Source organism: Oncorhynchus clarkii, chromosome 16 (assembly GCF_045791955.1).
Source record: "Oncorhynchus clarkii lewisi isolate Uvic-CL-2024 chromosome 16, UVic_Ocla_1.0, whole genome shotgun sequence".
Taxonomy (NCBI): Eukaryota; Metazoa; Chordata; class Actinopteri; order Salmoniformes; family Salmonidae; genus Oncorhynchus; species Oncorhynchus clarkii.
The window spans coordinates 55,397,560-55,424,932 of NC_092162.1; the positions used below are offsets into that span (position 1 = coordinate 55,397,560).

The 27,373-nt window shown below is 42.6% G+C and overlaps 1 protein-coding gene across 2 annotated transcripts; it reads right to left on the reverse strand.

Annotated features, from left to right (window-relative positions):
- Positions 1-865: 865 nt before the first annotated feature.
- LOC139367717 (TLD domain-containing protein 2-like) lies at positions 866-27,373 on the reverse strand. Of its 2 annotated transcripts, XM_071106026.1 has the most exons (6): positions 27,239-27,333; positions 24,279-24,500; positions 2,733-2,891; positions 2,526-2,621; positions 2,301-2,374; positions 866-1,636 (listed from the first exon to the last, which is right to left on the reverse strand). In XM_071106026.1, exons 1-6 carry the CDS (start codon positions 27,317-27,319, stop codon positions 1,501-1,503), a joined length of 768 nt encoding a protein of 255 aa, XP_070962127.1. In that variant the 5' UTR covers positions 27,320-27,333; the 3' UTR covers positions 866-1,500. The 2 variants fall into 2 exon arrangements, with proteins under 2 accessions (XP_070962127.1, XP_070962128.1); XM_071106027.1 differs by lacking the exon at positions 24,279-24,500 and having other exon boundaries at positions 27,239-27,373.

The window sequence follows — 27,373 nt, forward strand, 5'->3', positions numbered from 1 at the left end:
CTTGTATTCATGGCAAAAAGTGAATTGCTTGTGAGAGCAATTACAAGATTGTTATAATACTTTTATTCCATCAAATGGTTGTTTTATGCAACAGAAGAGGGTTCTTATAACTATATTGTGTCTGTGTGAACTGAAAGTGGGCCTCTGGGAGATTTAACACTGACATTTAACATTTTCTCCTATCACAGCCATTCAACTCTGTAACTGTTTTAAAGTCACCATTGGAGTCATGGTGAAATCCCTGACCGGTTTCCTTCCTCTCCGGCATCTGAGTTAGGAAGGACTGCTGTATCTTTGTGACTGGGTGTATTGATACACCATTCAGAATGTAATTAATAACTTCACCATGCTCAAAGGTAGGGGTGTCAAACTCATTCCATGGAGGGCCTAGTGTCTGCTTGTTTTTGTTTTAAATTGAAACCTAGACAAGAGAGGAGCGAAAACCCGCAGACACTCAATTCTCAGTGGAACGAGTTTGACACGTGCTCAAAATATTATTCAATGTCTGTTTAAAAAAAATAAAAATCTACTAATACCTGGTCTTTGTGGTTGAATCTGTTTGAAATTCACTGCTCGATTGAGGGACCTTACAGATATTTGTATAGGTGGGGTACAGAGATGAGGTAGTCATTCAAAAATGTTGTTAAACACTATTATTGCACACAGAAAGACATGCAATTTATTATGTGACTTATTAAGCACATGTTTACTCTTGAACTTATTTAGGCTTGCCATAACAAAAGGCTTGAATACTTATTGACTCAAGACATTTCAGCTTTACATTTGTAAGTAATTTGTCAAAAGAAATCAAAAAACACAATTGCACTTTGACATTATGCGGTATTATATGTAGGCTGGTGACAATTTTTATTGATTTTTTATCTATTTTAAATTCAGGCTGTAACACAACAAAATGTGGAAAAAGTCAAAGGGTGTAAATACTTTCTGAAAGTAATGTATAGAAAGAGAGCGAGAGAGCAAAACAGAGCGAGAGAGAGCGAGACAGAAAGGAGCTCTGTGACAAGGGCGCCCTCTAGAGTTGTAAATCAACGGTCACTGGGCACTTTGCCAATAAAGACAACTTCCCATCATGTGTTATTGATTGAGATTGACCAGTCAGCTGTGCTAATCTGACTGTCCTTTAATTGTTTAACTCCCAGCAGAATATTTCTGAAGTAATCCAAATCTCCACAGAATGATACAGACATACCAAGCAGAAAATAAGGCCAACAGAGAGGAGTGATTATTACACACGGTCTAAATCATTGAACACCAGAGGCCAGTAGTACTCTATTTCTGGTGAGTTAGGGGCCTTATTGCTGGTGAGTTAGGGGCCTTATCTGTTTGTAATGGAAAATATTGAGGTGATGGAGTTGAATCACCTTGCACAGGGAGCCACGCTTTGGATCCTCAGATGAGAGGTACAGTCTTTTTCAATTCCATCCACTGTCACAATCGTTGTATAACGTTTAAGTAAGCAGTAGCATGCAGTCCCTTGTCTCAGGAGATGGCCCAAACCTCCAGGTCGTTGATTAGGAAGTCGTCAGAGGAGGACAACACGTCATTGTCAAATGTGTCACACCTATGGCTCTGCCCACGGATCAGACCATCGTCTAACCACAGGCCAAAGAGACCCCTGGGAGCATGATAGAGCAGGAGAAGGGGGAAGGGAGAGAAACAAAAGAGAGCATAATTCCTCAACTTTCAAGCACTCCTTTAAACCACTAGTTACTTCTATATGTTGTTGAATTATAGTTAGAGCCCTGGGTTTTGGTTAATTATGTCACATGATCAGGATTTTAACATTTATTTTACACCTATTCCAGAAATCTGAATTAGACCTAAAATGAAAGGAATTGTCTGAGGATGGTACTGGACCATCTGACATAAAAATAAAAGAGGACAGTTTTATGAAAAAGCTTTCATTTAAAGGTTAAAATCCAGGTCATGTGCCGCGATTAAGCAAAACACAGGGCCCTACCCACTGGGCACAGACGTCATTTCAAAGTCCAGTTTTGATTTACATGAGTTTCCAACTAATGAGACTTCAACGTGAAATCATCAACAACAAAACAATTCACCATGTCATTGGATTTAGGTTACAAGTTGGGTGAAACAAAGACAATGTCCTTTAGTCAAAGATTTTTTTTATTCAAATCAAATCGGTTTTCCACGTTAATTCAACGTCATAACATAGATTTTTTATTGTTGAAATGACGTGGAAACAATGGCGATTCAACCAGTTTTTGCCCAGTTAGTAGTTATAGTTTATTAATGATAGAGGACCTATTTTCACTTACCCTCCTCCACCAAATGCCAGGTAGTCTGGACTTCCCTTCACAAAGAAGGAGTTACTAAACTTCCATTTATAAACCTGTAAAATAAACAATGATCATAGCTTGTTGTCAGTTGTTGTTTGGAAACAGCAACACTCATTTATGCAGTAATACAGTATTGGTAATTTAGGTTAGATTGAATCCAGCCCTAAACCAGTGATACTGAGACTCGACATGGGGATATCTCACCTGGAGTTGTGGAGAGAAGGAGAAGAGGAATGTGTGTCCTGTTCCATAGTATGACAGACTGATTCGAAGAGTAGTAGGACAAAATGCACCAAACACCTAGGACAAAGAAATAGAGTTACAGAGCAAGGGATAAAAATCCCAGACAGCCTTATGGCATAGGTGGGAAAACTTGGTTTAGGCAAGTAAAAGGCCTCAGCTTTTCCTCACCTGTCCACAGTTGTCTCTGATGACAGTGAGGGTACTGGTGCTGCAGTCCATGCCCCCCATGCTCTTGTACAGAGTGCCCAGGCTGGTGCCGTGTCTCTGGGTGCTGTAAACCAGAGACCAGGGGCACTGCTCTAGCCGGGCAGGAAGATGCTCATTTAGCTGGAAACCACAGGGAATTACACTGACATTACTATTTGTATCACTGATATTCATGTGGCAATTTATCATGACTTGTATAGGGAGCATATTTAGCACAGCAATAATTTACCACTGTACATGTGATGCATTGATTTAACGGAGAATGGTGCAACTGCAGCCTGCATTTCGGGGCGTCCTGCTGTTTCAATATGCTTGGTTTTCTAATCATGACAGATATATACATTAAAGATATATAGATATATACATTAAAACAAAAATATACACACAACATGTAAAGTGTCGGTCCCATGTGTGACGACCCTCCCACTCTGTCTGCCGTATTTTCTCTTTGTTCTTGTTTCCTTATTAGGATGCCGGTGGGCGGAGTTGGGAGGGTCGTCAGCTACATGGGAAACACCTGGGCCAGGTGTGTCCCAGGTTAAATAGACCTCTTCCACATTCATGGAGGAGACTCTCTCCATGCAGACACCTTTGTAGATTGTGTTGTGGTTCTTGGTGGCCTTTTGTTTGTTTGCTTTGGCACCTTTCAACACCCTGCATTATCACATTCATGCATGCAAAACACTCACTTACACTACTGATTACACACACCATTGTATATTTTCCTTCGTTGCATTAGTTAATAAATATATATTTTGTTACTCCTTATCTCCACGTTGTCTCCCTTTGTTACGGGCTTTGAGCCGGTTCGTGACACATGTTTCAAGAGCTGAAATTATAGATCCCAGAACGCACAAAAAGCTTATTTATCTCGAATTTTGTGAACAAATTTGCTTACATCCCTGTTAGTGAGCATTTCTCCTTTGCCAATATAATCCATCCACCTGACAGGTGTGGCATATCAAGTAGCTGATTAAACAGCATGATCATTACACAGGCGCACCTTGTGCTGGGGATAATAAAAGGCCACTAAAATGCGCAGTTTTGTCACAACACACAATGCCACAGATGTCTCAAATTGAGGGAGATGCAATTGGCATGCTGACTACTGGAATGTCCACCAGAGCAGTTGTCAGAGAATTTAATGTTAATTTCTCTACCATAAGCCACCTCCAACGTCGCTTTAGAGAATTTGGCAGTACATCCAACCAGCCTCACGTGTATGGCGTGGTGTGGGTGAGCAGTACCTGATATTAACGTTGTGAACAGAGTGACCCATGGTGGTGATGGGGTTATGTTATGGGCAGGCATAAGCTACGGACAACGAACACAATTGCATTTTATCAATGGCAATTTGAATGCACAGAGATACTGTGACAAGGTATCTGTGACCAGTTATGTGAAATCCATAGATTAGGGCCTAATGAATTTTTAAATTGACTGATTTTCTTATATGAACTGTAACTCAGTAAAATCTTTGAAATTGTTGCATGTTGCACCTGACCAATCTATGCGAAAAAAAAGCTGCACCAGGGTATTTATTGACAAGCCAGTCAGCCAATCGTTGCTCCCATATTTTTGCCAATCACCTCGCTGGTGTGTGGTGCCCTGTCCCTGGGTGTCAGGGGCCTCTTTATCAACCTTGTTTACATTTTTCACTAAATTCTGGTTTGGTGGAGATTCTAGGATTTGTGTGCGGGTAAACAAATTATTGGAAAAATCTGTCACATGCAACATGACCCAAACACATGACTGTTTATATCTCCTGCCTTGGTATAATAGGCTATGAGATTAAATAGGCTATGTAGCGCTACTATTTCACAACAACACTGTAGCCTACACATGATGTTAAATAATTTACCCTCTAAAAGTCTAAGCCGTTGAGAGGGGGCACAAAACTATCTTCTTACTTCCATTAGTTTGTATGGATTACCTTCAGATGAGTCCCATGACAATGTGGGGGTCGTTGAGCAAAATGGAAAACACCATCATGGGGTCATAATAGTTTGTAGGCCAAACCGTTCGGACACTACAGACGTTTTTTTTAGGAAGACCGATTTCTGGGATGTCTCATGGTCTGACAAACAACCGAGATAAAGACAGTTTCATTTTGGATAGTCAACGGATAGTTGCCTGAAGTTTTCTTTAAGTCCACAAACAGCAGTTAGGGACCGTCAACATAGTGACAAATCAAAATGTTAAAATTTCAATAGCTCTTTAACCATTACTCCTAAAACTTCCAAGACTTATTGTAGCTAACCCGATAGCATAGACACACATTGCACACATTTTTGTTTTGTCGATTTACATCTCGCACTATTTTTTTATTATTTATTTAAATGTTTTAATTTCAATAGCTCTTTGGTCATATGACCTACTGACTTCAAACAAGGTTCAGAATGTACATTCAGTGGCCCTACACAGTGCACACCCTTTAGTTTGGCAATTTTCATCACGCAATTTTACATGAATATTCAATGTTTTTCAATCTTTATAATTTCAATAGCTCCTTGGTCATGTGACCTACCGACCTCAAGGTTCAGAATGTCCACTACCCTCCTATATTGCACACCCTTTAGTTTGTCCATTTTCATCTTACACGTTTTTACATTAAATGTGTAAACTTTCTAATTTCAATAGCTCCTTGGTCATATGACCTGACTTCAAACAAGGTTCAGAATGTTTAGTGGATTATAGTTATTCCATTGTACTGGATCAAATACATGTTAGCATTTTACATACATTCCTAAGTGTAATAATTTTTTATGACATACTGTGAAATACTCTTGGCTGCTGACTGTCACTTTCAGACATGCGCAGAGCAGACTGAAAAGGGAAGGGTAGCTCTTGACTTGAACCACAGGGGTTCTCTGCAAAGAGAGAGTAATCCAAAAGGCACAGACACATCCCTTGACCTGTATGCATTCTCTCCTGATTGGTCTCTGTGGTGCTTAGTCACTTGGCACTCCGTTGCTGACCCCATCATAAAGTTTTTACACAGTCTGACTAGTGCCAGAGGTATGAGAACAGACATCCTCCTTTGTATTTGTGGAAACAAATATTTCCTAACACTTTGGATCCTATTCTTGGACAGTTAGAAGACACAATGTGTAAAGGCACATTTTTATTTTTTATTAATTACTGTACATGAGTAACCTCAACCCTATGGGTCTGTGGGTGTTTGGGCCAATAAAGTGCCAACTCAATTCTACCACTGACTAGTCTCTCATGCCCATATGAACGGGGACAGGGGGCAATAGTTTTTAGTTTTTAATCTAAACCAGACCTTTTTTACTGGAGTACACTAACCCCTAAGTGGGGCTCTTTCTTGACACAAAGTAGCAGTTTACCAGATAAGAACTCAAGAAGATCAAAAAGTAGATTGTTGTAAGGGTGTATTACGTTCTGTGCTGTGGTAAAATCATGCCTCTGTGTATACTGTATGTGGGAATGTCTTATGTCCGTCCTACATGTAGTGTTGGTACATGGAATATTCCTCAACTGCATATATCATAAATTGCTATTGCAAATAGAAGTATTATGTTCAACTACTGACATTTTCAGATGTTATTTTGACAAACACACTTTAGTGCTTACAATTCATTCTCTATTGTCATAGATTTGGTGGGCACTGTCACCTGTGGTCTTTGTGATATGACTTTCTTTAAGCACGTATGTCAGGACCCGGTTACGAACCCGGGTCTCCGGAGTGAGAAACAGTCACTTAACCTACTGAGCCACGAATAGTCGGCAGAACCCAGAAGATGAGGCAGACACAGCAGTACTTGAGACGGTGTATTTAATGAAGTAAAAAGTCCTTCAGGAAAACATGTAACTTCACAACCTCAAAAGGAATTCCACAAGAACAAAGGTAATCCTCCAAGACAAAAAGGTAAATCCACAAGGTGGTAGGAATAGCATAAAAAGCCTCAAAAGATACTCAAAAATAAATAAACAAGAACAAAAACAGAATTCCATAAGAGAGTCCACCGGGATCAACAAGAGTTCACAGAATACTAGGGCTGGGTGCTAACATACAAACACAGAGCAAAGAACTGAGGAAAACTAAGGGTTTAAATACAATCAGGGGAAACGAGGCACAGGTGCAAATAATAATGGGGATCAAGGGAAAACAAAAGGTCAAAAAGCACAATGGGGGCATCTAGTGACCAAAAACCGGAACAACCCTGGCCAAATCCTGACAGAACCCCCCCCCCAGGAACGGCTCCTGACGTTCCTACCAGCTCTCTCGGGGTGGAGGGCCCTGAACCGACGAATGAGGTCAGGGTCCAGTATGTCTTTGGCAGGAACCCAGGAGCGCTCCTCGGGACCGTAGCCTTCCCAGTCCACCAGATACTGCCAGGACCGCTGCACCCGGCGGGAATCCAGTATCCGATGGACGGTATAAACCGGCTGGCCTCCAATGACACGAGGCGGAGGGGGAGGTCTGTCTGCCGGGACAAGGGGAGAAAAAACAACAGGTTTTAATAAGGAAATGTGAAACGTGGGATTAATCTTAAGGGATCTGGGTAAGTGTAGGCGATAAGAAACTGGGTTAACTCTCCTGGCAACCTTAAAGGGACCGATGTATTTTTGGGACAGCTTGCGAGACTCCACCCGTAGTGGTAAGTCTCTTGTGGAGAGCCAGACTCTCTGGCCGGGGCGCAGGGTAGGTCCGGGACGGCGACGTCTGTTGGCTTGTTGTTGGTACCTCAGTGAGGAACGCATAAGATTAAGACGGGTCTTCCTCCACATAAGCCGACAGCGTCTGACGAACTTCAAGGCTGAAGGCACTCTGACTTCTGCCTCCTGGTCCGGGAACAATGGAGGGGCATAGCCAAACTGACACTCGTGCGGGGACATACCAGTGGAGGAGGAGCGCAAGGTGTTGTGCGCGTATTCGGCCCAAACAATGAAGGACGACCATGTGGACGGGTTGTTACGAGTCATACATCGGAGGATGGTTTCCAGCTCTTGATTCATCCTCTCTGTTTGACCGTTGGACTCCGGATGGTCCCCTGAAGATAGACTGGCAGAAGCCCCCATGAGTTGGCAGAAGGCCTTCCAAAACCTTGAGGCGAACTGGGGACCTCTGTCAGAAACCATATCTTGAGGAATGCCGAAGACTCGGAACACATGATTAATTACCAACTCAGCAGTTTCCTTGGCAGAAGGTAACTTAGTCAGAGGGACGAACCTGGCCGCCTTAGAAAACCTGTCGATTATGACTAGGATAGTAGTATTGCCATGGGATGGAGGAAGGCCAGTAATAAAGTCCAACGAGATATGGGACCAGGGTCTGTGGGGAACAGGTAAAGGGTGAAGGAGTCCTTGAGGGCGGAGGTGAGAAGATTTGCCCTGGCAGCACACAGGGCAGGCATTGACGAAAGTGGCAACGTCTTCTCTTATGGTAGGCCACCAGAACTTACGCTGGATGAACTCCAAGGTGCGACCTACGCCCGGGTGACAGGTGAGGCGAGAGGAGTGCCCCCACAGAAGGACCTGAGTCCTCACTGCCTTGGGGACAAACAACCGATTGGCAGGGCCTCCTTTCGGGTCCGGTTCGATAGCTTGAGCTCGTCTCACGGTATCCTCAACTTGCCACGAGATCGGAGCCACGATCTTAGCAGCAGGAAGGACAGGCATGTCCGTGTCATCTCGAATGGCAGGAGCGTAGACTCGGACAGGGCATCCGGTTTGAGATTCTTCGACCCGGGCCGATAGGTGAGGATAAACTGGAATCGATTGAAGAAAAGAGACCATCTAGCTTGTCTAGAGTTCAACCGCTTCGCCTGCTGGATATACTCCAGATTTTTGTGGTCCGTAAGCACTTGAAACGGGTGAGAAGCCCCCTCGAGCCAGTGTCTCCATTCCTTCAATGCCATCTTAACCGCTAGGAGTTCACGATCCCCCACATCGTAGTTCCTCTCAGCCGGGGTAAGCCGGTGTGAGAAGAAAGCGCACGGATGAAGCTTCTTGTCTTCACCCCTCTGAGACAGGACAGCTCCAACACCAACCTCTGAGGCGTCTACCTCCACCACAAACGGTTCATCCGTAGTCGGTAGTATCAGGATGGGAGCAGAGAGGACGCGCTGCTTGAGTCCTTGGAAGGCCGTCTCAGCTTCTCTTCCCCACAAAAACCTTGCATTGCCACCCTTGGTTAAAGCTGAGAGAGGGGCTGCCACCAAGCTGAAGTTCTTGATGAACTTGCGGTAAAAGTTTGTGAAGCCCAGGAAACGCTGAACTTCCTTAACGGATTTGGGGGTGGGCCAATCCGCTACCGCCCCTACCTTCCTGGGGTCCATTTGGACTCGACCGGGTTCCACTACAAATCCCAGGAATTGTACTCGGGATGAATGGAATTCACATTTTTCCGGCTTAACGTACAGATGGCTGTCTAGGAGGTGTTTGAGTACTTGTCTGACATGCTTTGTGTGTTCTTGAAGAGAGCTCGAAAAGATGAGGATGTCATCCAAGTAAACGAACACAAATATGTTAAGCATATCCCTAAGCACATCGTTTATGAGCGCTTGGAACACCGCTGGGGCGTTGGTCAGGCCGAAGGTCATCACCAAGTATTCATAGTGACCAGTAGGCGTGTTGAAAGCGGTCTTCCACTCGTCACCAGGTCTGATCCGCACAAGATGGTATGCGTTCCGCAGGTCAAGCTTAGTGAAAACAACTGCTTCCTGGAGCAGCTCGAAGGCTGTGGCCATAAGGGGTAGCGGGTAACGGTTACGGACGGTTATGGCATTGAGTCCCCGGTAGTCGATGCAAGGACGTAATCCACCGTCTTTCTTGGCCACAAAGAAAAACCATGCTCCCGCCGGGGAGGTGGATGGACGCATGAGGCCTGCTTCCAGAGCGTCCTTGATGTAGGTATCCATAGCAGCTCGTTCGGGTGGAGATAGGGAAAAGATCCGACCCCTGGGGGGGCAAGTGCTCGGAAACAGTTCGATGGGGCAATCATAAGGTCTATGGGGTGGTAGCATGGTGGCCCTCTGTTTGCTAAATACCAGTTTGAGGTCATGGTAACACTCGGGAACTCGGGTCAGGTCGATGGATTCTAAAGACTCGGGAGTAGAACTCGGGGAATTCGAGAAAATACAAGTAGCTTGGCACGTAGGACCCCACTGCTTGATAGTGCCCACAGACCAGTCAATGTGAGGGTTATGGCTGTGAAGCCAGGGGTATCCAAGGACGAGAGGGAACTCGGAACAGGAGATCAAATGAAAGTTCGTCAATTCCTGGTGTTGTGAAACTGAAAGTCGCAAGGAGGTAGTGACATGAGTGACAAGTCCAGATCCCAAAGGGCTTCCATCCAATGTAGTAACCCTCATGGGGTCACTTAGAGGTTCAGAGGGAACGCCATTCTCCTTCGCCCAGACACCATCCATGAAGCTACCTGCGGCTCCAGAGTCTACCAAGGCTTGAAGGTGAAGCTTGTGGTTGTCCCAGGAAAGGGTGACTGGAATGAGCAGACGGGAGTTGGACGGATGGGAGGAGGTTATGTTTCCCGTTACAGTTCCCCCCGGTCTGTACGGGACAGAGCGTTTCCCTGGAGCCCGGGACACGTGGAACGGAAATGGCCCAGTTTGCCGCAATATAGACAGCGTCGCTCCCTCATCCGGCGGTCTCTCTCAGCCTGGGAGATACGTCCAATCTGCATGGGTTCCGGTGGAGCCAGCGAGGATAAAGGTGGGGACTCGGAGCTGGGACTGATAGGAGCTAGAGGTCTACGGTTGAGTTCTCTCTCTCTCAGACGCTGGTCAATGCGTGAGGCCAACTTGATCAGGGACTCGAGATTGTCCGGTGGTTCCCGAGTGGCCAGTTCATCTTGGATAGTGTCGGAAAGGCCTTTCAGAAAGCACACCGTGAGCGCCTCGTTGTTCCAGCCACTCGCTGCTGCTACCGTGCGGAACTGGATGGCATAGTCCGTCACGCTGCGCCGACCTTGGTGGAGAGTCAGGAGCTGTTTGGCTGAGTCAGGACCACTGCTTGGGCCTTGAAACACTCGTTTGAATTCCTCAGCAAAGGCAGAGTAGCTGGCACAGCAGGAATTATGGGCATCCCACACAGCAGTAGCCCAGGCCAGGGCTTTTTCCGACAGCAGGGTGATGATATATGCGATCTTAGACCGGTCGGTGGGGAACGACGAGGGTTGCAGCTCGAAGGAGAGAGAACATTGGGTGAGAAACCCTTTACAAGCACTTGGATCACCTGAGAACCGTTGGGGAGGTGGAAGACGAGGTTCAGCCAGGGGGTTAACTGCCATGGGTACGTGAATCTGAGGTACTGGGACAGGAACTGTTGCCGGGGTAAGTCGATCAGATATCTGCTTTATGGAAGTCAGCATCTCCGACAGAAGATGAGAATGTCTAGCCATTAAGGCCTCTTGCTGAACCAGGGCGGCTTCGTGGCGTTGGACAGTCTCCTGGTGGTGGGACAGCATGGCAACAAGGTCCTGGGAACTGGCTGCCTCTGGGTTCATCTTTGGCTCTGTGTTTCTGTCAGGACCCGGTTACGAACCCGGGTCTCCGGAGTGAGAAACAGTCACTTAACCTACTGAGCCACGAATAGTCGGCAGAACCCAGAAGATGAGGCAGACACAGCAGTACTTGAGACGGTGTATTTAATGAAGTAAAAAGTCCTTCAGGAAAACATGTAACTTCACAACCTCAAAAGGAATTCCACAAGAACAAAGGTAATCCTCCAAGACAAAAAGGTAAATCCACAAGGTGGTAGGAATAGCATAAAAAGCCTCAAAAGATACTCAAAAATAAATAAACAAGAACAAAAACAGAATTCCATAAGAGAGTCCACCGGGATCAACAAGCGTTCACAGAATACTAGGGCTGGGTGCTAACATACAAACACAGAGCAAAGAACTGAGGAAAACTAAGGGTTTAAATACAATCAGGGGAAACGAGGCACAGGTGCAAATAATAATGGGGAACAAGGGAAAACAAAAGGTCAAAAAGCACAATGGGGGCATCTAGTGACCAAAAACCGGAACAACCCTGGCCAAATCCTGACAACGTACTGATGAAACTGTCACTTAATATTTTTTTCTTAAAGTCTACAAATGCTCTACATTTATTCACACTGGGATAGGGTTTGATAGTATATGCTACTTATATTATTGTCCTGTAAGTGGTTCAGTGCCTATAATTTAGGCTGTGTGTAGAATGGGGCATAAAGGAAATTACCTCTACTAGATTAAAGTGATAAAGAAATCACCATACAGTTTTGGTGTATCCATTTGTGTATCCATTTGCCTATAACTAATCAGAATGCCATTATGTTTACATAAAAAAGAAAATACTTCAAAATGAGAAGATCCTGCCATGCAAAAGACGACTGGGTGGACATAAAGTGGAAAGAAGGGGAAATAACTCACACCATGCAGCAGGACACCTTCAGCTGTGGGGTCTTTATAATTCAGGTTTGATAGTTATATTTTCAATAAATGAATGGTTAGCTGTTATGTGATAATTAGGTGAGAAACCATTTTATTTTTTGGTTTAGATGGCCAAGGAAGTTGCACAGAACATCCCCAACACCCACCCCCCAAAAAATGTTTTTGGGGTATAGAACCTTCACAAAAACACATGGAGCAACTGCGAAAATAAATGGTGGAGGATATACTAAAAATGTGTGTAATGTATGTAATGACATTTTAAAATGTTGTAAAATATATATATATTTTTGACCCCTTTTCTCCCCAATTGGTAGGTGTTACAGTCTTTTCTCATCGCTGCAACTCCCATACGGACTCGGGAGGGGAAAAGGTCAAGTGCCATGCGTCCTCCGAAACACAATCCAACCAAGCCGCACTGCTTCTTGACACAACTCCCATCCAACCCGGAGGCCAGCCGCACAAATGTGTTGGAGGAAACCACCACAGGAGTCGCTAGTGAGACAAGGATATCCCTGCCGGCCAAACCCTCCCTAACGACGCTGGGCCAATTGCGAGCCACCCCATGGGCCTCTCGGTCGCAGCCAGCTGCAATAGAGCCTGGACTCAAACCCAGAATCTCTGGTGGCACAGCTAGCACTGCGATGCAGTGCCTTAGACCACTGCGCCACCCAGGAGGCCCATGGTATGTAATGACATTTAATTCAAAGTAAATGTACATTTTTTGTTGTTGTTGTTGTGTGGGACACCTATGATTTCAGAGTTCAACAAAGCCAACAACTGTTTCATGTGTGCCACTGATAAAGAACCTGGATGTGGCCCAAAGACCGACTGGGTTAGTAACTTTATTATTCGTTTTTATTTTTTTTAATTTTACCCCCTTTTCTCCCCAATTTCGTGGTATCCAATTGTTAGTAGTTACTATCTTTTCTCATCACTACAACTCCCGTACAGGCTCAGGAGAGACAAAGGTTGAAAGCCATGCATCCTCCGAAACACAACCCAACCAAGCCACACTGCTTCTTTAACACAGCGCGCATCCAACCCGGAAGCCAGCCGCACCAATGTGTCGGAGGAAACACTGTGCACCTGGCGACCTGGTTAGCGTGCACTGCACCCGGCCAGCCACAGGAGTCGCTGGTGCGCGATCAGACTAGGATATCCCTACCGGCCAAACCCTCCCTAACCCGGACGACGCTAGGCCAATTGTGCGTCGCCCCACGGACCTCCCGGTCGCGGCCGGCTGCGACAGAGCCTGGGCGCAAACCCAGAGTCTCTGGTGGCACAGCTAGCAACTGCAATGCAGTGTCCTAGATCACTGCGCCACCCGGGAGGCCCTAGTAACTTTATTTAACATGTTTATAATCTTTTGACAACAGTGATGGCATATAAGACAAGTCATGACACAATGGATGGCTAATTCGTCATACTGCATTGATATTAGATATTACTTATAACGTGTTACGCTTTGTTTTGTTTTAGATTGAATGTTTTGCATGCCAACGGTGGTTCCATGTGCTGTGCCTAGGAATGAAGACAAAGAGTGAAGAACACAAACTGGAAGTGCTGTCTGTGTTGTTGAAAATGTATGCTATACCCCATCCACACTGAAGAGGCTCTGAAATGTAATTCAACCAGGGATAAAGAGAAAGTTAACACTGTGAAATGTTTTGTACTTATTTGAAGTAAAGTTGACATGTTGGAAAAGATTAAAGGTCTACAATATCTGTTTAATTTGTCAATATTACATTTTTATTAATTGATTTTCTGGCAACCATTACTGTGGTTCATTGTTCAGTATATGTATTGACCAGCAAACCCACTGCAGCCTACCTCACTAGCTCACCCTCCATCCCTGCTTTGGACAATTAATAACATGACTCTCGTACTTTGCCCTTTTCCTTTATGGTTGATATTAACGATGAAAGGAGATATTATCTGCCTCCTATGTATACCGCTGTTAAATACTGTGGCAAAATAAAAAAACAGGGAAAATAAGTACTTAGAACTACCAATTATTATAGATAAATATTAAAGAAAAGGGTAAACACAACACTGGACTGAACCCCTTAATTGTCAAAGTAATATTAATGTACAACAATATAGATATATGACTAGAGGTTATGCAATATGGGTGTATATCCACTGCACACTTCTTAGGTGTGTAATTGACATGACCAAGGAGCTATCGAAATTTAAAACTATGAAAATGTACGTTACACTGCGTGATTTTACAGTACTCAAACAAGAGTGTGCAATATATAAGGCTAGTCCGTGGACATTCTTTGTTTGAGTCCAGTAGGTCACATGATCAAGGAGCTATTGAAAATGTAAATTTTGAAAAATGAATGTAAAAACACGTGAGATGAAAATGGACAACCCAAAGGGTGTGCAATATACAAGGGTAGTCAGTGGACATTCTTAACCTTGTTTGAGTCAAGTAGGTCACATGACCAAGGAGCTATTGAAATTTGAATGTAAAAAAAGTTTGTACTTTGTTTACACTCCCTAACTAATTAAACTAGGAATACAAAATGCTGCTCAAATTTCCACATGTTTATTAGCTTTGGAAAGCGAATTAATGTCCGAATCGTGAAATGCAATGTTGTGCGCAATTTTTCCAACATCATGACACTTATTTGGAGTCTGTGGATCAAGTGGTTTGAAAGCTATTGAGGTTTGAATGTGCGAATATTCGTTGAATATCCAACTTCAAACTGTCTTTACCTCGGTTGACAAACACCCCGTAGCTCGGCCACCTTCCACTGCAGATGTAGAAGGCCGAGACGCAGCCAATGCACATTTTTTATTTATTTTTATGTGACTTAGATTGACGCACAGATTTTAAATAGACTACAGGACTATTTACTTTCGAGCATGATTGGCTATTGAAAAAGCGATGGATAAATGGTATTTGTTGTGTAGCAGGAACAAACCAGTCATGTCAGAAAAGGAGACACATGCTCTGCAAATATGATTATGATTTAGGCCTATATAATAAAAGTAATATAAATATATTAGGCAATACGCCTGCAATGTAATCTTCTCACCAATGGCAAATGGATCTGTTTTATCATTAGGCCTACGTTTGAATGTTTATTACCCTACCATGATTATAATTCCTGTGCATTAAACACCACATTTTCCCCAAAAATAACAGTATTTGCTTGCAATACAGTTGATCAACCACTAGAAGTTGTGCTTACGTATGGTCTGAGATTTGCGTGGAGATACACACTTTACTGTCAAATTCAAAATGGATAAATACCAACCTTTGCGGGAGAATTGGCGCACTCAAGGTTTAGAGTATTTTTTGTGCACATGCACCTTTGATAAATAATCCCCCTGGTTTACGGGAGTTTGGTGGTAATGCGTCATTAATAATAACATTGGTTCCAACCTCCATATAATAAAACTTTTTATTTAAGCTTTATTTTGACAGGGAAGTCATACTGAGACTAGGATCTCTTTTACAGATGAGCCCTGCATAAATACATCAAACACATACAATATACAAAATTACAAAACAAAGAAAAATAAACATCAACATAGAGGTCTCCAATCATGACTCTGAACTGACCAAGGGGGACCAGAACATCTAATTTCAGAGGGCTCTGGAAGTTGTTCCACATAAAGGGCACAAAAAAAACTAAAATCTGCTTATTTTTTATTTAACTAGGCAAGTCAGTTAAGAACAAATTCTTATTTACAATGATGGCCTACTGCGGAACAATGTGTTAACTGCCTGTTCAGGGGCAGAATTACAGATTTTTACCTTGACAGCTCGGGGATTCAATCCAGCAACCTGTCGTTTACTGGCCAAACGCTCTAACCACTAGCCTCTAACCACAAGGCCTACCTGCCACTAGGCTACCTCTAACTCTTTGGAGACCGAAGTGGCCTCCAGTGATATCCAAGCCTGAGACCAAGTTAGGTCATTTCTAAGTCTAAATTGAATTAATGATGATAGATACATTGGAAGTTTCTGCATGAGTGCTTTGTAGATAAACACAAGAAAATGTTGCCCTCTCCTTTACTATTTTCTACATTGTAGAATAATAGTGAAGACATCAAAACTATGAAATAACACATAGTCATGTAACCAAAAAAGAGTATTGTATATTTGAGATTCTTCAAAGTAGCCACACTTTGCCTCGATGACAGCTTTGCACACTCTTGGCATTCTCTCAAACAGCTTCATGAGGTAGTTACCTGGAAAGCATTTCAATTAACAGGTCTGCCTTGTTAAAAGTGAATTTGTGGAATTTCTTTCCTTCTTAATGCATTTGAGCCAGTCAGTTGTGTTTTTACAAGGTAGGGGTGGAATACAGAAGATAGCCCTATTTGGTAAAAGACCAAGTTCATATTATGGCAAGAACAGCTCAAATAGCTCAAATAGATAAACTACAGTCCATCATTACTTTAAGACATGAAGGTCAATCAATATGTAACATTTCAAGAACTTTGAAAGTTTCTTCAAGTGCAGTCGCAAAAACCATCAAGCGCTATGATTAAACGGGATCTCATGAGGACCGCCACAAGAAAGGAAGACCCAGAGTTACCTATGCTGCATAGGATAACTGCACCTCAGATTGAAGCCCAAATAAATGCTTCACAGAGTTCAATTAAAAAGACACATCTCAACATCAACTGTTCAGAGGAGATTGTGAAATTGGAGTGCGCTCAATTCAAATGAATAATCGTAATATTAAACATTTATGATCATACATGTATCTTAATTAATTTAAAAGCTTAAATTCTTGTTATTCTAACTGCATTACCTGATTTACAATAGGCGTTACAGAAAAAGCATACCATGCGATTGTTTGAGGATGGCGCCCCGCATCAACATATTTTTCAACCAGCACAGGCTTTATAAATCACAAATAGCGATTAAATAAATCACTTACTTTTGAAAATCTTCCTCTGTTTGCAATCCCAAGGGTCCCAGCTACAACATGAATGGTCGTTTTGTTAGATAAAATCCTTCTTTATATCCCAAAAAGTCAGTTTAGTTGGCGCCATCAATTTCAGTAATCCACTTACAAACAAAGGAGTCCAAAAAGCTACCTCTAAACTTTGTTCAAACAAGTCAAACTACATTTCTATGTAATCCTCAGGTATCCTAAAATGTAAATAAACTAATATTTCATTCGGAAAGAAGTATGTTCAATAGAAAAGTAAAATGAGTAAGGGCTCGTCCTCTTCGTCGCATGCCGACAGACTGATATTGTACCAGGACTCTTTGTACAAAACCACAAAATTCTTGCTCGTTTTTGAAGAAACAAGCCTGAAACAATGAACAAAGACTGTTGACATCTAGTGGAAGCCATAGGAATTGCAATCTGGGAGCTGGAATTACATAAGACTCATAGCTTTCCATTATATGAGCCTGGGATCTCAACAAAAAATAAATAATTCTTGGTGGTTTTCCTTTGGATTTTTAGCCTGCCATATCAATTGTGTTATAGTCTCATACATTATTTTAACATTTCTATAAACCTCAACGTGTTTTCTATCCAATGCTACCAATTATATGCGTATCCTGGCTTCTGGGCCTGAGTAACAAGCAGCTTACATTGGGCATGTTAGTCAGGCGGAAATTGAGAAAAATAGACCCTATCCCTAAGAAGCTTTAGACCGGTGGAAATCTGTTGTTTGGTCTGATGAGTCCAAATTTGACATTTTTGGTTCTAAGCACCGTGTCTTTGTGAGACGCAGAGTAGGTGAGTAGGTGTGGTTCACACTGCGAAGCATGGAGGAGGAGGCGCTTTTCTGGTGACACTGTCTGTAATTTATTTAGAATTCAAGGCACACTTAACCAGCATGGCTACCATCACATTCTGCAGCGATACGCAATCCCATCTGGTGTGCGCTTAGTAGGACTATCATTTGTTTTTCAACAGGACAATGACCCAACACACCTCCAGGCTGTATAAGGGCTATTTGACCAATAAGTATAGTGATTGAGTGCTGCATCAGATGACCTGGCCTCTACAATCACCGACCTCAGAGTGAATGGTTTGGGATGAGTTGGACCTCAGAGTGAAGTAAAAGCAGCCAACAAGTGCTTAGTATATGTGGGAACTCTTTCAAGACCGTTGTAAAAGCATTCCAGGTGAAGCTGAGAGAATGCCAAGAATGTGCAAAGCTGTTATCAAGGCAAAGGGTGGCTACTTTGAAGAATCTAAAATATATTTTGATTTGTTTAACACTTTTTTGGTTACTACATGATTCCATATTTGTTATTTCACAGTTTTGATGTCTTCACTATTATTATACAATGTAGAAAATAGGAAAAACAAAAGGAAAAACCCTTGAATGAGTAGGTGTGTCCAAACTTTTAACTGGTAATGTGTGTGTATATATATTTATATATATTTTTTTACAGCATTCCCAATGTTATTTACATAGATTGTAAACTGTAGTGGGCCGAGTATCGAACCTTGGGGCACTCCTCTATGTAATACAAGGAACTCAGATTTGACCCCAGCTACCTTGAAGGCCTGAGTTGTGTCATTGATATAATTATGAAACCATTGACAAGCATCAGTACCCAACCCTATCGAGGACAGCTTATTCAACAGAAGAATATGGTCTACACTACAGTATCAAAAGCTCTTGGTGTCAATAGCTAATAAGGCAGCAAGAACTTCTGTTTCTGTGAGTTACCCAAAAGAAAAACCCTGACTACCATTTCCCAAGTCACGTGAGGTTGAATGATCATCCATCGAGGCAACTGGAGGCTGTACATGGGAAGAACAGTCAACTGACTGGCCAAGACCAGCATGACCACCATTACTTTCAAATAGGAAACCAGCTGAGATAAAATGCTGATTAAAAGCATCACAAATCTGAACTTTTTTTGTAACAATGCAGGAGCCTAAAACTACTTGCTTAGGCAGGGAAGTAGAGCAATTACCCCTCTTCAGTGAATTAACGGTTTTCCAGAATTTAGATGGATCACTAACAGTCTGTCATAGCACTAAGGAAGTAGTTTGATTTGGCCTGTTTAAACGAGGCAGTGCATCTATTTCTCAAATGCCTAAATAGCTGACAATCAGCTAACGAGTCAGCTTGTCTAACCTTGGCCCAGGCTGGATTTCTTATTAAAAAGTCTAAAGCCTTGTTCACATTGGCAGTCACTCAGAGGTGGGACCAAGTCATTGTTTTACAAGTCACAAGTAAGTCTCAAGTCTTCGCACTCAAGTCCCAAGTCAAAACAGACAAGTCTGAGTCAAGTCTCAAGTCAAGACTGTCAAGTATCAAGTCAAATCTCAAGTCTTAAACTTTGAGTTTTGAGTCCTAAACAAGTTATAATGTGCTCTTCGCCAAATGTAATACCATTACATATTTTTAACAAGAGTAATTGTTAGTATATTACATTTACGCAAATCATGAATGCTTTTAAAAATATCTATATATTTATTTCCTTCCAAACAAACGTTATATTTCCATGGAAATACCTGGGTAGCCATGAGAAAGACCCCCCCCCCCCCCATAGTGATCGACTATCAAGGATCGCTACCGGGCGCAATCGGACGATGTAGGCTTGTACACAATCGCTCAACCTTAACACACAGACACAAACACACACTCTCTCGCTCTCTGTGTGGTTACAGTAGGCTAATGTATGCCAATGGTTTTAGGAACAGCAATAGCATCAGGCAGGATTTAGGCTCCCAACTGCCTAGTCAGTTGTAGCTCAATCTTGGGTGCAATGATCACGTTCCCACACTGATTGTGTGGAGGCTCATTGATTTAACATTACGTTAGCCTACATGATACACTAGTAAAGTAATAAAATATATTGCTGTCTGCTATATTAGCCATGACCTACCGTTCTTTGTGCAGCTTCAAATGTCGAACAAAGTTGGAAATTGTTGCGCCTCCGTCTGTCATTTTCTTCCCGCATGTTTTGCAAGTTGCAATCCATTTTTTGTTGATACAGCGTCGTCTTTATAGCCGAAAATAATAATTTGGGGTATCTTTCCAAGGGCTACATCTGAATTAATCCGCCGACGTTCCTCTACACTGCCACGCACAACTTTTTCTCAGCTGGCACAATTTGATCGGCTGCTGTCCGATTCAAACTTTAATCTGTTAAATGAAGAGTTGATGCGCTGCACACTTTTTTTAATAGCACCATTTTTTTATATTTGGGATTGGGGATGGTATCAAGTCAGATCGAGTCATAAGGCTCAAGTCGAAGTCACGTCACGAGTCATTGGTCAACTCAAAGTCGAGTTGCAAGTCATCATATTTGTGACTCGAGTCTGACTCGAGTCCAAGTCATGTGACTCGAGTCCACACCTCTGCAGTCAGTACAGCCAAAAACCACATAGAATCAGATATTTTAAGCCAAATTGCAAACCACCTTTGTAGGTAGTTTGAAGTCAGATCCAAATCTGAATACTGGCCATGCAACTTGTATCTGAATGTTCAAATCTGATTTATTTGCCCTGAAGAGGTTTTTAGACTTATTTGTCATATCTTGTTGCTTGCTATCTACTCTGTTGACAGCTTGACAAGAACATGTGGTAGCTAATTAGCTTATTAATGGTTTACAAACAAATTAGTGAATGTGCTACCAAGCTAGCTAACTTAATTGACTGTCTTGGCTAGCCAAAAAGGACTAATTTTGAAAGTTGGATCATCTTATCTTTTGAAGCTTTAAAAAAGTGAACACCACGATTTACAAAGAGTCAATACGTTTTTGCTCAGTTTTGGTTTTTCAAATGCAAGCAATAAGGCAGTGGTCGCAGATATAATTTGCAAAAACACCACTAGACACATTTTTATGAGGACAGTTAGTCAGGATAAGGTCAATCAAGGAGGAGTTTGCTAGTTTTTTTAAAACGTAAAACCGTGTGGTTTTCATTATCAACTGAGTCAAATTAAAATCAAGACAGATTCTTAACACACTCTGCAACTCTTCTGATGTCAAGTCTCACACACCCAAATACCTCTCAGTAAGGGATGCGTAACTGGTGGCAGCGAAGTCAGACGCAGGAGAGCAGAACTGGTTAATAACCGGAGCAGTTTAATATATATATATATAACCACCGGCATCCAGAATAATAAAGAATGGGTACAAAACCCGTCACACACCAGACAACAATATGCACAAGCACTTACAACAAACAATACTACACAAAGACATGGGGGGAACAGAAAGATAAATACACAACACGCAATGAAGGAATGAAAACCAGGTGTGTGTGAAAACAAGACAAAACAAATGGAAAATGAAAAATGGATCGGCGATGGCTAGAAGACCGGTAACGCCGACCGCCGAACACCGCCCGAAAAGGAGAGGAACCGACTTCGGTAGAAGCTGCCACCACGACCTCAATTTTCTGCGACTTACGTTCCATCCCTGCAGTACAGTTGATAACCATTGCTATAAATGCAAAACATCCAATCTTAGAAGGCCTAGAAGGCCAGCATCCTGGAGTCGCCTCTTCGCTGCTAAGGTTGAGATGGGTGTTTTGCGGGTACTATTTGATGAAGCTGCCTGTTGAGAACTCTGTTTCTCAAACTAGACACTCTTATGTACTCTTGCTCAGTTGTGCACCGGGGCATCCCACTCCTCCTTCTATTCTGGTTAGAGCCAGTTTCTGGCCATTTTGAGCCTGTAATCAATCGCACAAATGCTGGTGCTCCAGATACTCAACTAGTCTACAGAATGGCAGTTTTATTGCTTCTTTAATCAGGACCACAGTTTTCAGCTGGGCTAACAAAGTTGCAAAAGGGTTTTCTAATGATCAATTAGCCTTTTAAAATGCTAAACTTTGATTAGCTAACACAACGTGCCATTGGAACACAGGAGTGATGGTTACTGATAATGGGCCTCTGTACACCTATGTAGTTATTCCATTAAAAATCAGCCGTTTCCAGCTACAATAGTCATTTACAACATTAACAATGTCTACACTGTATTTCTGATCAATTTGATGTTATTTTCATGGACAAAAAATGTGTTTTTCTTTCAAAAACAAGTACATTTCTAAGTGACCCCAAACTTTTGAACGGTAGTGTATATCTCTTGTTGGCCTATCCCTCTGCACTGGTTCAGATCTACTACTGACACCACTCCTCTCAGGAACCCTCCCCCTTGACCCATCTTCCTCTACTATCTTCACTGCCTCAGCATATGACAACTTCTGCACTACTCTAACCCTGGAAATCTCAACCTGCCGCTCTTGCACGGGACATTTCTGATTCCCAGCCCCATGGGCACCCTTACAATTGACACATACCACTACTTTCCCCAATGCTACCTTTGCCTAATGCCCTTCTGCACACTTTGCACACCTAGGAACCTCCCTCCTACACACAGCTGCCACATGCCCATAACCTGTAATGTATTCGGCACAAAAGCTTGTACAGGATAACTTAAATATCCTAACATCACTTTGTCGGGCAAAGACTCAACATCAAAACTCAAAAGAACAATGACACTTATGTTTCACCACTCACGCCACCCTGTGTGCGTCACACCAAACGACGACCATCACAAACACCGGAAATCTTTCCCTTCAGTTGGTCAACTTTTACATTTACTTCTACCCTAGTAATCCCTCCTTTCAATGGCGTCCTTTTCCTGAGAGCAAAACAATTCACATTTCTTGCCCCCATTCATTTATCGCGGAACGCCTTCACCCTCTAACCAGCAGAAACACAAACAATTATCACCAGACCACTTCTGGTTACCCTCACCGATTCCACAGCACCCAACTCTGCTTTCACCCACCCTGAAACCACAAATGGATCAGCCAAAAGGCAAGGGTCCACTTTTTTCCCAAAACTTTACTCCTACTGTCACATACTTATCTTTATCCTGACCCTCGGTGCAAGCCTCGGGCTATGAGAACTTTAACACACCTACCACCTCCGATACTTTGGCCTCATTCACTTCCATTTCTCTTCCTGTCTTCAGCTCACTCTACTTACACTTTCTACCATTCTTCTTTAACAAACCATCTCCTTTTTCCCTGCCCTTTTTAACCGACTCAAGCTCACCCTCTTCCTCCCTCTCTCTTTTAGACCTCCTCTGCCTCTCTTTTTCCCTCCATTCCTTCTCCATATTCCAAGTATACGTCTCCTTATGATAATACTGTAGTTCTCCTGATATGTATCTTGTTCTTGCCTTCTCGAGGGACGCCATTTAACTGGCTGTCACAATCTCTGTACCCTCGGGATGTAGCGCTCAACAGTGCATCCCAATTATAAAGCAGCTGCTTTGTCTTGATGTCCTTCTTTATCAAAAGCTACCACACCGCTTTTCCATTTCAAACAAGCGCGCTCTTCCAATTACCATCCACCGTCTCGCTTCATCTGGTTTGGAGGAAGATGTTTAGGGGTGGGTGTGCTGTTTGTTGACTTTTTTCTCCGCTCATACGGAGAAATTAAAGGGTATACTCATACCGAGTATTAAAGGGCCAGGCACAATTTTTTTAATTCTGAATTATTAAGGGGTGCTGCAGCACTCTCAGCACCCATACTTCTCGTGGTTATGAACCATATTCAACCTCTAGTTTTGATTTCCATTTGGTTGTAAGTCAACTAACCTGAATTCAACGTGAAATCAACAAAAAATGCACCATGTCATTGGATTTAGGTTAACATTTGGGTAAAAAACTTTTTTTCAAATCAAATCAGTTTTGCAGTTATCACATTCAACCAGTTTTTGCCCAGTTGGTGGGAAGAATTCGTTTTGAAAGGTCATCTATGTCGGAATTCCAAGTCGGAAACTCGAGAAACCTATTTGTAGAGCTTTGACTTTCCAACCTAAAGATCACTGACATTATGATTTTACCTAGGTTTTTCAGTCCTCAGTTGTCTTGAACTTATCATTAGTATATTGTTTGGCATTGTTTGTAGTGTTAATATACTAACATGTAGTTGCTCAGTTGACCAAACCAATGTTGTAGTCATATTTATGTCAAGCTAAGTACTCAAGTCAAGCATTGCAGTTATCATCACCAAGCAAATTTTGTTATGTGTCACTTGCATTTGGTTAACTTCTAAATTTGGCTACTAGGAAGCAGGCAAACATAACTGTCTTTGAGAGCTGGAAGTCATACCTGACATAGCTGACCAATGTGAAGGAGGCTGCTTTGGTCTGTGAGCTCAGGCTTCGTTGGGTCTTCCGAGCTGAGATAGTCTAAATCCTGCCTGTCTGAAAGGCACCGTCTTTGTGTATGAAGACTGTCCACTTCGACAATCTCAAAATCTTTTTCCTGATTCTCTTCATCCCTACTATTGATCCGCTGGAATGAGGGTGAGGCCTGTCTGACACGGTTGACCTGTGTGACACACACACACACACACACACACACACACACACACACACACACACACACACACACACACACACACACACACACACACACACACCTGGTGAGAGGAGTAGGAAGACAGCTCAGAGTTCCATCAGACATCACTCAAAGTTCCAACAATCGATTTTGCGTTGCTTTCTCTCTTCTTCTCCATCGCTGCTCCTCACTTTGGTCTCCAAGCAATTAGCCAACTAGCATTCCACTGAGTGCACAGTGCTACATGTTTCCCTCCTCTCTCTCCCTCTTTTCTTGATCAATTCCTTTATCCCTCTCTGGAAAGTGCTTGGTGGCTTTGGCTGTCCGGCACCCATAACCGAAGGTGTTTTAAAACTAACACTAATACCCTTTGTTGTTCTGCAAAGGGCTGTTGTAGGGAGACAGCAATGGATTTGTGTCTGTGTGTGCATGTCTGAGTGGGGATGTGTGTCTGTGTGTGTGTGCGTGTGTGTGTGTGTGTGTGTGTGTGTGTGTGTGTGTGTGTGTGTGTGTGTGTGTGTGTGTGTGTGTGTGTGTGTGTGTGTGTGTGTGTGTGTGTGTGTGTGTGTGTGTGAGAGAGAGAAAAGGAGTTTTTACTGTGTTTGTGTGTGTGTGTACCCGTGCACGCATGCACTCTGTATATGTCTGTGGGGATGTGTGTGTGTTTGTGTGCTTCTTTACTTCACAGTCTTAAAGAACATTCATCAACCCCGAGGGTAGCCTTCTCTGTTCCCATAGTGAGAGGCTTTTTGCATCCTTCTGCTGATCTGGCAGGCTGCAGTACGCAATCACAGCTTTAGAGTGCTGAGCTTTGTGTGTGTGTTTGTGACTGTGTGTACTTTCACAGTCTATATCCATCAGGACTTCAGTGCAATGGTTTCCCTATGGATCTATAGCCAACACAAAGCCTTACAGTCAGTTAACTGGCTTATGATTGTCCATTCTTTCCTCAATAGCTTGCTCTATGGGTAATGGTCTTCTTCAGTTCTGGTGGACAAAAGCTATGTTCTGATGTTTGAAAATGTACCATAAGCACAGAGCTGGAATTTTGCATTTGGGGTCCCGGGGCACCTACCTCCAGGGGGCCCCCCCAAACAGATTTTTGGGGAAAATAGCTTCCTGCATTTCAACACATTTTGCCATGGGGCCGAGAGAAGGATTTGCATTTTTTTAATGCTATTCTACAATTTTTTCGTAAGGCTGAAAGCTCATTTTGCTGTTTAAAGCAAATTTCCTGATATTCTACACATTTTGACATAGGGATGAGAGTACATGCCTGGTATTGTCCCAAATACCAGAAAAACTTTGGTTAGTGTGCAAGCTATAATCCATAATAACTATACAGTATCAAGTGTTTAAGTGCACTGAACTCTTCTCTAACTATTCCTTTGCCTCCCAGTCCCAGCCAAAAAGAATAAATCAATGAAATGGTTGCCACACGACTGTACAGTAAACAGCTCGCTGCTGTCTTTCTGCATGCGGTGACCTGCGAATAGGGGAGCACAGACGTGCTGCCTATGTGGCACTAAGCCACGCAGAGACTCGCTTGTCACAGTGCCAGCGACTGCGCTTGTGTAGAAACACAATATGGTCATCTTGGCTGGGCGCTCAGATAGACGGAGGTGGGGAAACAAACGTTTGCCAGCCAAGTTGTGTCATTCTTTAAAAACATTTTTTTCGCTCTCTCTTTCTCTACTCTCAGGCCATTCTCTGCAGGGAGCCGTGTGAGGAAGGAAATAGTATTTCTGGACTGATAGGAAGGAGTGATCAAATGCACAGTGTTCTCAAAAACAATCCAACATTGTGACATTATTGTGTTGTTTGATTTTTCAAGTTCTCAGATTGATAATGTATTTATTCCATTTCCCTTTTATATCCTACAAAGATTTTACTGTTTTATAAAGGAAACTTCTGGGAAAGATGAATCCATTAAGTAATCGTTGCATAATATATATTTGTCCCAGCAGTGTGGAATTGAAACTGTGTCTTGTATAACAAATGGAAGCCATTATCTCTTTTACATAATAGCGACATTAATAGAACTGATAACAGCTTTATCATCACCTTGATCTGTCACCCCTCTTTTCCCTGGAATAATGGCAGCTAATAACATCTCTTTCCACAGAAAATGTTCTGATTAATATAGAATTGACATATCTGCCAGCCCTCCATAACGAATTGACATCATTAACTATACTGGAAAGTGAGTAACTAGAGACAAACCATTCAGAACACAATATTATGTTTCCACAATATGTTCCCATCAACACTGCTCTTTTATTCTGGTAATGATACACAGTGCTATTGGCATATATTATCATACGTCATTGGAATATATTTCTACACACTAGCACTCACCCTATATCGTCTACAATGTCAAAGGACATCTTAAAAAAATAAATAAACACCAATCACTGTGTAGGGCAACTGCCGTGTTTATATATACACAGCAATGGCTTTAAGCAGTAACACACAACCACCTCTATGTCTGTTTTTCACGGAACACTGAACACACCATGGAAGTTCTTTGTTCTTACATGAACAGTAGAGGATTTTCATGTATTACATTATCATTGACCACTGCCTTCCGTTGCAAAACTTTGGTTTAAGGTCTAATGTTTATGAAGTACACTTTACTTTAAGCCTGAGTGACAGGGTTAAAGCCCCATCTAACTAATAACCAATTGGTAACTGATTATTCCAACCCTACACATACACATTGTACTCACCAAGAGGTTGTAACGCAAGGCTTTGAGTATATCCATATTCTTCAGTGATTCTCCAATGAAAATGTCTCCCTGTATGAACATTTATTCCCTTCTCAGTTAATCAGGTAGGTAGCCTAGCCTAGTGGTTAAGAGCAT